The sequence below is a fragment of the Girardinichthys multiradiatus genome, chromosome 9 (genome assembly GCF_021462225.1).
Source record: "Girardinichthys multiradiatus isolate DD_20200921_A chromosome 9, DD_fGirMul_XY1, whole genome shotgun sequence".
Taxonomy (NCBI): Eukaryota; Metazoa; Chordata; class Actinopteri; order Cyprinodontiformes; family Goodeidae; genus Girardinichthys; species Girardinichthys multiradiatus.
Window position 1 is genome coordinate 28,817,652 of NC_061802.1, and position 12,058 is coordinate 28,829,709.

General features: G+C 39.6%; 2 protein-coding genes across 2 annotated transcripts in view; both read right to left on the reverse strand.

The window, feature by feature from the left end:
- The window catches only part of cpamd8 (C3 and PZP like alpha-2-macroglobulin domain containing 8), a 59,253-nt gene extending 55,771 nt beyond the window's left edge, over nucleotides 1-3,482 (reverse strand). Inside the window, exon 1 of the mRNA XM_047375344.1 lies at nucleotides 3,174-3,482. Coding sequence (XP_047231300.1) covers nucleotides 3,174-3,253 — 80 coding nt within the window. The 5' untranslated portion in view covers nucleotides 3,254-3,482. The remainder of the gene's footprint in view (nucleotides 1-3,173) is intronic.
- A 2,288-nt stretch (nucleotides 3,483-5,770) lies between these two features.
- On the reverse strand, nucleotides 5,771-12,021 carry sac3d1 (SAC3 domain containing 1). The gene is made up of 4 exons (XM_047373729.1): nucleotides 11,828-12,021; nucleotides 9,263-9,680; nucleotides 8,180-8,462; nucleotides 5,771-6,981 (listed from the first exon to the last, which is right to left on the reverse strand). The coding sequence occupies exons 1-4, from the start codon at nucleotides 11,851-11,853 to the stop codon at nucleotides 6,515-6,517; spliced, it is 1,194 nt and encodes a 397-aa protein (XP_047229685.1). The 5' UTR covers nucleotides 11,854-12,021; the 3' UTR covers nucleotides 5,771-6,514.
- Nucleotides 12,022-12,058: the final 37 nt, after the last annotated feature.

Below are 12,058 nucleotides of genomic sequence, written 5' to 3' on the forward strand. Positions count from 1 at the left end.
ACACAATTTTATAGGTGTTACTAAAAGTAGGAAAAAGAAAAGAAGAGAACATACAGTCAGAGTTTGAGAACAACACCATGCCACCATGCATACTTAGACTGATCCCACATTAAATTCTATTGTGAAGACAATTGTGTATATCTGTACATTAGATTTTTTTTATTTCCATTTATATATATATATATATATATAAATAATTAAATCTTCACTGAGAGCAAAGTGTACAGGAGTCAAATTCATTGTTTGTCTGTACAAAGTAAAGCACATGTGTGTTGATCTTCATAAATCAGAGAACTGCTCAAGAAAACAGTTACTGTAAACTTTCCAATTTTAAAGTCAGAGCATTAATTAAAACAGGGAACCCAGTAAGAGGGATGGTAAGGGAGGTGAAAAAAGTTTACAAGCTCATAGGCAAAGTATTCCAGAGTGGCACCATGGGGGTCATAAAGTCTCTATAGCAACCATTAATTTTAAGGCTTTTGTACACATTTCAAATAGTGGTGCCTATATTTGTATATATGTTCCAATCAGACATAATAATATGACAGATGAAGTGAATAACAGTGATTCTGTTTTCATGATAGTACCTGTTAGTAGATGGGATACATAAGGCAGACAGTGAACATTTTGTCCTCAAAGTTGATGTGTTATAAACCAGAAAAGTAAGCAGGAGCTTAGGTTTTGAGTGTGTTCATAAATGGCAAAATTGTGATGGCTAAACAACTGGGTGAAAGCTTTTGGGAGGGGACCCTTGTATGCAGTGGTCTGTATCTATCAAATGTGGCTCAAGGAAGGAAAAGGTGCTGAACTGGTGACACAGTCATGGGCGTCCAAAGCTCAGTAACGTACAGTACTGTGCAAAAGTTTTAGGCAGGTGTGAAAAAATGCTGTAAACAAAGAATGCTTTCAAAAATGGAAGTGTTAATCATTTATTTTCATCAATTAACAAAATGCAGTGAATGAACAAAAGAGAAATCTAAATCAAATCAATATTTGGTGTGACCACCGTTTGCCTTCAAAACAGCATCAATTCTTCTAGGTTCACTTGCGCACAGTTTTTGAAGGAACCCGGCTGGTAGGTTGTTCCAAACATCTTGGAGAACTAACCACAGATCTTCTGAAGGTTGATTTTCTCACATCCTGCCGTCTCTTCATGTAATCCCAGACACACTCCATGATGTTGAGATCAGGGTTCTGTGGGGGCCATACCATCACTTCCAATAATTCTTGTTCTTCTTTATGCTGAAGGTAGTTCTTAATGACTTTGGCTGTATGTTTGGGTTCGCTCACTTAGCATTTTGTTAACTGATAAAAATAAACAATCATCATTTATATTTCTGAAAGCATTCATTGTTTCCAGCCTTTTTTCACATCTGCTTAAAACCTTTGCACAGTACTCTGTGAGAAGTGAAGGCTTGCCCCCGTGGTCTGATTCAATTCAATTCACTTTGTTTGTATAGTACCAGTTCAAAACAAATGTCATCTCAAGGAACTGTATAAAAACAATTATCAATTCAGTTAAATCATACAGACAGATTCCAAGTCAAGTACATACATTCCAAATTGATTCTAGATATCAAACGATGGCAACAGATACGCCACTGTTTCTTAAATTGGTGAAGACGTTTATGCTGGTTCTGAAAGTTTGGGGTTAGAATACACCTTGAGTTGCAGTTCGGTGTCTATGAAGCTGCATGCCTGCAAAATAATCAGGGTGTTCATGCTGACCCCTGTCCAACAGAACTAATAACTGACGGTTGAGCATCAGAACTGGATCAAGGTGCAATCGAAGAAGGTAGACTGGTCTGATGAGCCAGCAGTGGCAGTGTGATACTTTGGGTCTGGTTGCAGATTATGTACACCCCATGAAAACAGTACTCTGTGATGGCTGTGACCTCTTTCAGCAAGATAGCACTCCCTTTGCCAGAAGGCAAAAAGAATGAGTTTGAAGTGTTGACTTGGCCTCTGAATCACCCAGAACTCTGTAGGATGTGCTGGGCAAACAATTTACAGGACTTAAATGATCTGCTGCTAATATGTTGGTGCCAGATACCACAGCACACCTTTAGGGGTCTAGTGGAGTTTATGCCTCGTCAGGGGTGTTTTGGAAGCAAAAGAAGACCGCTATATTAGGCAGGGGATCATAATGCTATCTATACCACTCAGGTGCATATCTTACATACACCATTTAAGGAAGAACCTAGCAAACTCTGTTAAAGTAATATGTGTAAAAACATCTTTCTATGTGTCTAGTTTGGCTTTAAAACACTGATCCATGCATTTTTTAACTGAGAACCTTCACTGAAGATCACACAAATCAGGGTTGAGTAAAGCCTTGAGCACAGACCCAACTGCATGCATGAGAGAAGGATCAGGTGGTTGGCATTACAGCACTGCAGCATTAGGGCCAGAGGCAACCGAAGTTCCAGTGCAAGTCATGAGAAAATCCATGGAAAATAAGACCTCAGGAGAAGGGGAATAATACAAGGAAATTGACTGTATGCGTTTGATCTGAGGAGAGTTTAACTCGCTCTAGGATGAGCCTGGATCAGGTGGTACTTATTTTAATCGCATGGCTGCTGTTTATCAAGTTCTCTTTGCCCAGCTGTTCTCCTGTTGAGAGGTTGGTTATTGCTCAGCATGCAAGAGGGAGCATTTTAGGTGAGGTCTCTGAAAGTTGGTCACAAGGTTGTTTATTTTTTTTTTTTTTAGGTAGTGGATGTGCGAAATAGCTCTAAGCCAACCAAAGCTGCATTTAAGCTGTCATGACTTTACAACTTCTTATTAATGACACTGAAGGTTCACTTTAACCCACTGCAGCAGCTGTTCGAGGACATCACTGTGCCTGGTTCTAAGAGGCTACTGACAAGTTCAGGAATCTATTTATATTTGTCATTCTCACAGCAGATACTTTGCGACAAGTTCCACCACAACATCACCAGTGCGGGATCTCAAACTATCACTCTGACTTCTCAGAGGGCAGTAACACCAAACAGTGAATGAAGACTGTGAAAACATAGACGCCGGGAAGATAGTGCCATTAAAAGGTCCAGCACAAGTTTGTAAGTTGCAATGAAAAGAAACTCACAGGTTTGTGGCAGTCGCCTGGTTTCATTATATCTGTGAGAACATAGCTCATCTCTAAGACTCTCCACACAACACAGGCTACTTACTGTCGTTCCTGCGCACAGCTTCTGCACACGCAGCAGACAAACAAGGTAAGACTCCAAGCTCCCCAAAACACCCGCAGCATTTTTGTTTGTTTGTTTTTTGGACTTCAGCAAGCGACTCAAATGTCTGGATATCGGTTCTCCTCCAGATGATAAATCCGATAAAAACTGGAACTGAACTATTAACAGATTCCTCTCCGTCTACCGGCCCATTCTGGTTGATCTGAATGATAGGTGTGCAGAGTTCATGTGATCATCCCTCTTAAACAAATCTAGATCCAAGCATTTTTCGGGGGGTGGGGAGGGGGGTCTTCCTCCTCTTACAACCCAGAGCAGCTACACCACCAGTCTTCTCTCATGTGCCTTCACCCGCCCCGGTTCCGTTCTCTCATATTTCAGCATTAACATTTGTTAGTGTCCTCCCACTGGTGTCCGCTCGGAAATGTCTCAGGAAAAACAGAGTTTATTTGACCATTAAAACAAACTCTCGCTCCTCTGGTTGTCCCTTGTGATTTCAGATTGGTTTGCCTGTTTTCGATCAGCAGCAGGCAGCGCTTCATTCAGGTTACTGCGTCCTTTGCTCTGCTCACTGGTCTGTGCTAAGGCAGCATGACTCTGACCAGTGCGAGGAACGGGGCGCTCAGGCTGCAAGATACTCGCACAGTCCGTCTATTTCACTCTGACTCACAGCAAACAAAGATACTACAAGCAAAAATAAGTTGAGGAAACAACCTTCTCTTTCATTTATTTTGGACACAGGATGCGTTGATTTTTGTGGCATGTTATGTTGTGGCTCCAGCAGGAGGCGCTGTTTCTACTGCAGGCGTTTACCTGCCCTGAAACAAGCTGATGCTACACAAAGAAGCATTATAAGCCTACTAACCATAACAACGTTGATTACGTTATTAAAAACAATATCGATCTATCCACCCAGCCATTCACCCAATTAAAACTGAAGAAAACATCTCTGAAAAGTTTTATAAGATGTAATAAAAATGAATTCTTGGAGAGGAATAAATTAAGAGATCCACAAATTGATTCCTACTAAAAATGGCTAAACACTGAGCGGCAACACATGATGAAGTCATCAGTACTCAGTATTTTGAAGGAGGATTACTTCGTTTAAAACCTCAGACCTTTAGTTTTTTGTGCTTCTGGGTGTAGAAGTGAGAGTAATCACCGTGGTGAGATCAAAAGAGCTGTCCGAAGCCTTCAGAAAGAAGACTGTAGCAGCTTATGAATCTGGTAAGGAAGAGGTCTAAAAAGATTTAAACCCATAAACTGTGTGGAAAATAATCTAACATAGGGGCACATTAAAAGAGACAAAAACAAAAAACAAGCTGACATGCATCTGTTCTGCCATCCAAGCAAGTTAACACAGAGGGCAGACCACAAGATGCTAAAAGAAGACTCCAAGAATCCTAAAATATTGTGAGAATCAGAGAGCCTGCCAAGTAACTTTTATGTGGGATTTGTGAGGAAGACACCTTCGCCTTTCTAAAAAAAAAAAAAAAAAAAATATGAAGGCCAGACTGAGGTTTGTCATAGAGAACGTAGACAAAAAACAGGTCTCTGGAATCAGGTTCTTTGGACAGACGAGTCTAAAACTGAATTATCTGGACACCAGAACAGGCGACATGATTGGCTTAAACAAAATCTAGTAGCAATCTAGGAAAAGGACCTCACAGCAACCATGAAGCATACAGCTGGAAGAGTTGTAGTGTGGGGATTCTTTGCTGCAGCAGGTCCAAGCCAATTTATCATCATAGACCCAGCATGAATGGTACTGTGTAATAGAGGGTGCTTGAGGAAAATGTGAGCTGAAGCAGAACTGGACCCTGCAACATTACAATGAACTAAACGGTCCAGTAAACACCAGACTTGTTAAGAATTATACTTGACCTCACAAAGATGTTGTGGGGTGAATTGAAGCGGACTGTACATGCAAGAAACCCCTCAAACATCTCACAGCTGAATGTGAAGAATGCTGCCAAGCAACTGTGCCACCAACGTCATGGGAATCCTGTTGCCAAAATGTAGTATGGATAAAACAAAGATTTTAATAAGACTTTTTCAGAGAATGACCACATCAATAGCTGAAACTTAAATTTGTTAGTTTTGCTTCACCCTGCATTGGACTAGAGATCTGTCCTGGGTGTTCCCAATGTCTTGCCCATAAAACATAATCTAGGACCTGGCAAGGATTAAGAGGGTAAAGAAAAAGGTAGACTGGGTGCTTACAAGCACCAATTAGATTTTTTTTTTATGACATGTTAGAAACTAAATCCTTTCAGGTATTTTTTTGACACTGACATCACAGCTGTTGTTTCCTTTTCCATGAAATGGAAGACTCAAACCTGACCTGTGAGGTGTAAGCAGCAGGCAGATCCTGCAAATCAAATGCTTAACCTGTTTGTGTAGCAGACCGTTTAAGAGCAAGGTGTGTAGAAGAAACAGAACTTCTTGTGTCAAATTATACTATGATCACAAATTTGCGTGTAACGCATGTTTGGGTTAAGGCTGCCCCCAAGTGGTGAAAAGACATAAATGCAAACGTTCCTCAATAGTTCAATCTAAAGAAAAACAATAAGACAATAAGCTCTGTTTGGTAACAAATATTTATTGAAATGGTTTCACAGTACACTGTTTGATAAAAAAATGCAAATTAAAATCTCCTAAATGTTTTATGAGATAAGACAAAGATAGCACAATAATCCAACATTTAATAACAAACTGTCAGACTTTCAAGTTATTCATGCTCAGTCTCTTACCCCTCATTAACACAGACTCCATCATTCAACAGTTTTGCTCTCCGTTGTAAATAGAAGCCACGCCAGTCAATGCTAGTCAATGCACACTGGCTCCGTGGCGCTGCGGCATGATGAGAAGCCGCCGTCCGTCAGAGATTGGGATTGACTATTTATGTTGGATGACGGAGTACATACACGTGAATTTCAACGGGGGTTCAAATTCAACCCTGCACGAATTGCTGCACGGCACAATTTGCGACGGATGACAGAGCAGACACGAACGTAGTCAGTGTGAAAGAGGGGTAATTGCTTATTGCCCTCAATAAAAAAAAAAAAAAAAAGTCAAGATAATAAACATTAACAGTAAGAAATTAATTCACATTCAGAGGACTGAGGTAAGACTATCGACTGTTTTTGTTCAGTAAAACATCCCACTGCTGTCCATGCTAGAATACAACTATTTAATATTTCATGCAAGTTAAACTCTGCTGTAACATTTTAAATGAGACCTGAAGATTTCTGTTACACGAACACACCTTTTTCTACAAAACTAATAAGGCATCACAAGCACTTATTAGCAGCCAAAAATCTGTATCAAGAACAGTTGTGAATGATGCTCTTAACAGTGAGACCTCTCTGTTTCTCAGACACCATGTTGTGATACAGTTTACAATCCAGTTCCCCTTGTTCCGGTTCAGTGAAAGTACTTTTGGAAAACAACACTTGGTTGTGCTGATTCACCTCAATGCCGTACACCTGGCAAAGTTCAGCTGTAAGGGATGTTTCCAAGGACAAGAGCTGTGCGAGTCTGTCAAGAGGGAAGCGACAGTTGCGGCTGTTGTATCCATGGCTGTATATAAGCAGCAAGTGTCTGCGACATGTCACCAGGTGGCGATGCAGCGCACAGGCCTGCAAGAAGTCCAGCCTCTGGGCTAATCGCAGTAAACGTACAGGGTTTCCTGCCAGAAATGCTTGATTGATTGCTACAGCGAGTTTGACTGAAGGAGTTTGGCGCAGGCGCTCAGGGAGTTCCAAGACGTGCTGCGTGGCGGGACTTGAACCTGCAGAGGAAGCATGAATTTCATCAGGTTACAAGAGTATATTCTTAATGAACTAGAAGTAGACAAAGACATGAGACCATAAATAAATCATTTCAAAACTTATTCCAAATATTTCATATTTATTTAGCATAATAAAGCGCAATAACCTGGTTACATAAGTATGCACCCCCTTAAACTAATACTTTGCTGATTCATTTACAGCATCTTCTTGAATTCACATTTGAACCTAAATAATGTGAAATACATATCACCTGTCCTAAATTGACTTTTCCACATTTACACCCTTCAGCTAAAACCATAGTTTGCAGAGAGGTTACAAAATGTCAAACTAGGATTACATCGTACAAAGATATCAGTCCAGAGAAGGGTACAAAAGGTTCCACGGCATCATTTATACACCACATTTTCTAAATGTGTCAACAGTCTCCTGCATTCTCCGTATGTCTACGTAAGGAGTGGGGCTGCAGGAGAGAAGCACTTGCTTCCAAATAAACATCCAAGCCTAGCTGAAACCTACCTTTCGACTGTGGCAGAATGTGTTATGGTCTGATGAAACTAAATTAGAACACCATGCCCACAGTAAAAAATGCTGGTCTGGGTCTTCTTTACTTCAGATTTAACTGGGTTTTTAATTAAGGTGAATAAAATTATGGACAGTTTTAAATAGCAGTGAGTTTTGCCCAAATCTTACATGTGTTTGCTAGTAGGCTGAAAATAAATGCTATTTCTCGGAATCACTGGGTATAAGCTTACATCCAAATCTCCATGAAAATGACGTAATATGAGGAAAATAAAGGAAACACAGTGAGATAAAATTGGCGAGACAAGATATTCCCCACTAATAGACTCCTACCTAAGAATTTAAAAGACAAATCAACTATTAGGGTGCGCTTATGCAACTAGATTGTTGCAACTTTTTTCCTCACAGATTTATTTATTTACTTGAATTGTACATTATAAATATCACACAATCCATGGAAAAGGTTTAAAAAGCATTTTTCACGGTCCTGTTTTCTTATATTTCGTATTTTGTTGCTATTCAACCAAGTCTTTAAATAATTTAACTTTTAATATTTTCCAACTCTTAAAAAAGCGATGTTAATTTCAAGTCACCTGGTTAAATAGAGCTTAAATAAAACAAAAATACATGTGGAAAAACATCTCTGAAAGGCAGCAGGTACTGAAGACATTAACTGACCCAGGTTGTAGAGCAAACCGAGAGTCTGAAACTCCACCTGGTTTGGATATGGTCCGCTTCCACTTTTGTAGCAGTCAAACAGCCAACTCAGGTATTCTTGTAGATGCGTATCATTGATGCGTGGATCGTAAATCCGCAGGGGCTCACCGCAAAGATGATACGAAGCATAGATGTGGAAACGCACTGTTCGCTCTAAAATGGCCACACAGTCCTTTCCAGACAACCTTTGAATGATCATGTCCTGTTTCACGCTACGCAGCCGATCAAACACAAAGCTGTACACCTGAAAGGGAACAATAAGTTTAATTTAAAAAACGCATTGTGTGTAACTTTCATCTCACAATGACCCTGACAGTGAAACAGAATCCTGTCACAAGTATCTTAGGTACTGTACTCATAGTGCCTTGCCAAAATACTGCATTGTGTCACATTACAGACACAAGCCTTGGTGCGTTTCATTGGGATGTACATGGGATTTATGTGATAGACCAACACAAAGTAGTCCATAACTATTAAACTGAAGCACTTTTTTTATTTTCTTAACAAATAATCTGAAAACTGTGGCATGCATAGGTCAATACTCCAAACCACCTTTCGCTGCAATAATAGCTGAAAGTGTTTAGTAGTGTGTCTCTATCAGTATCACACAGAGATTGGACTTTTTTTGCCCATTCGTCTTTGCTAAGCAGCTCAAGTGGGCGTGAACACCAGTTTTCAACTCCCGCTGCAGATTCTCAACTGGATTAAGGTCTGGAGTTTAACTGGGCCATTTTAAACACATGAAGCTTTGCTCTAAACCATTCCATTACAGCTCTCGCTGAATGTTTGGGGCTTTTGTTCTGCTGGAAGGTGAACCTCTGCCCCATCCTCAAGTATGTTGCAGCCTCCAACAGGTTTTTCTTCCAGGGTTGGACTACATTTAATCTTTTCCATTACCCAACAGCATGATGCTGCCACCTGCCAGAGTTAGTTCCATTTCATTTACTTGTTGAGCTTTAGGACTGCGAAACCAGTTTTCTAAAAAAAAAAAAAACACACAAAAAAAAATGAGCCTAAAAGTCAAAAGGGTGGAACCCTACTTGCCTCAGTCCATGGGTGCAGACTAGGTGATCCTGCAATTTCATCAATAAGATAGCAAACGGTCTTCAGCAACACATCAGGTGGTCGCAGGTCAGAGGGCTTTGTCACATCTTTCCCTGCTGCTGGTCTGGAATATTCCTTGACAGTACGCAGAGGATCTCCTCTCGGCTTTCGAAACTTCTCTGTGCCTGGGACCATTTCGAAACGGTGAAGCCGGTTCTGAGACTCACGGTCCCATAGCTCTTGTGCCGGGCACATGGTTTGGCAGGACACTATGGGAACGGTTTCCTTTCTCTCTTTTCCAAGGCCCTCTTCTTTTTCTTCCACTTCTTTCTCTTGGGTTTTGCTTTCGCTTTGACATCGCTCTTTCTTCCTCCGTCTCCTCCGTCCACCTGATGCACTACTGTTCTGCGACGGAATGCTGTTTAGGAAAAAGTTTCATTAGTGACCGAGTAGTTCAGGATAAAACCAGATTTTCATTAAAAATGAAATGGCACAGTTTGTTCTGTCATGGTGGTCAAATGTAGGGCTGCAAATAACGATTATTTTTGCTAAACGAATAATCTATTGACTATTTTTTAGATTGATTAATATTCAGATAGTAGAAGGTGCTTAGTTACTGAATTTAAACCACTTGTAGCTTAAGCTAGGCCACTCGAGGGGTTCTGGATGGGGTATATTTACAGACAAAGAAACTTTTTCATCTTAAATGCAAAATGTAAATAGTTTTTATACAATGTTGGCCTAATTACTGCTCTGTGTGGGTTGTTCTTTTGAGCAAATGGCATGTGTTAGAGTCTGTCTACTCCAATTAACGATTTTGCGATTACTAAATTAGCTGACGATTTTTAAAATAATTATAATCGATCGATTTCCCTGTTCTTTCAACAAGGCATGGCACAAATCTTCAGGCTGGGTCTATACTTACTTTGGCAGCATATTTTTAGAATTGTACAAGCATTGGAAAAGAATTTGATGTCGTTAAATAAGCGTTGACACCCGCCTCATGGAGGGAACCAAATTTGGCCTCTTCTGTTTTTGCAAGGATACATTATCTTAAGGTAATTCTCTGTGATACACGCATAACAGTCAAAGCAATGCCAATGACATAGGCATAAACCTCAATGTATTAACTGACTTTTAGAAATAAACAAATTCATAAAAAAAAGAGTCTACTAGTGTGAAATTTAATCTGAGTATTACTATAGCTGTTCACTGAAGGCCTCAGAGGTTTGCTATATAACTTTAATGGAGAATCAGCATCACAAAGACCCAAAAAAAAAAGCATTAAAGTATTATGTTATAAAACAATTTCAACATCTCACAGAGCATTTCTTAGTTCACCATTCAAAAAAAATGGAAAGGGTATGGCACAATTATAGACAAAGCATGGCCGTCCACTGAAATTAAAAGGCAGAGCCAGAAGATCATTGATCAGAGAAGCAGCCAAGAGGGGCTTGTTTGATTGGTTGAAAGATCCATTGTGCACTCCACCAACATGGCCTTTTAAGAAACACGTGTCGCTTGAAGCTTTCTAATAATAGTTTTAATAATAGTAATAACCTAAATAAAATGATTAGTTCCAATAAAATAACTGTTTTTGCCACTTGAAATATTTCCAAACAGCCAATTTTTTACTTGTAAGCAAGGGAAAGTGTAGTCTTCTTTCAGTCAGCTGACTGACAGCACACAGCAACATGTGGGGGAGGGGCAGCGCTAAGATCCTCAGTGCTCCATATACAACCGAAGGAAACTCTGGTGACTCCAGAATGTTCTCTGGCATGTTAAAATGACTTTAAAGTGGGGGAACATTGTGGCAGGAAGTTTTTGCGCTTTGAAAACCTAACATTTTCTAAAACCTCTTTATATATCTCGGCACTAGCAAATTTTAAAATGGACGTTCACAGGCGCTCTTCATTCAATCTAAACTAGAGCTATTTTACCAAGAATGGGCAAAAAAAAAAAAAATCCTGTCCCCTAGAGGTCCACCACACATTTCAGATTTTCATTTTTTAACTTTTTTAAATTCTTATTATACACAACTGTGTTGTTCTATACAATAAAACACCTATAAAAACACAGGTTTATGGTTGTAATGTGACAAAAATGTAAAAAAAAAAAAAAAAAGGACAAGGTTACTGAACTAAATGATATGTATTTAGTTCACTTCTTTTCTTAGACAATCATACTAGTCGGTGTTTACTTGTTAATCAGTATTTACCACTCTGTGACAGGAAGCATATAAACTCCCTACGTGCGATAGTAACATCATTCCTGATTCATTTTTATTTATTTATTTTAATTAAATGGGGTGGGGGTTACTTTCTAAATCCTGTTACTTTCATTGTGAGCCCAGTTCTCATTTTTGTAAAAGATGTGACCAGGCAGCTGCATGAATAACAGCACTCAGCTTGCTAACAACTTCAGTGTGAGAATAACATTAATAACGAGGAATACCGACACCTCGTTAGAGTCACAATGTATCCGTCACGCATGTGAACCTCGGCCTTTAACTTATTTTGAACAAAATGACTTGTTAAAGACGGTAAATTCAGTGTTTGCACTTACAAGCGGGCACCTCTCCAGTGGTTCATTGGTTCGTCTGGAAAAGAATGTCGTCATTTCCGTGTGTGTCCAAGAAGCGTTTGTAAATACGTCATATCCGGAATAAGCTACAAGCTTGTTTACGTAGTTGAAGCATCATTTTAAAATAATAAAAAAAAAAGGCATCGTCAGGCTCATTAACTGTAACCGCGTTGAATACAACTGCAGTACACAAACTCATCTTACTTCTAAGAA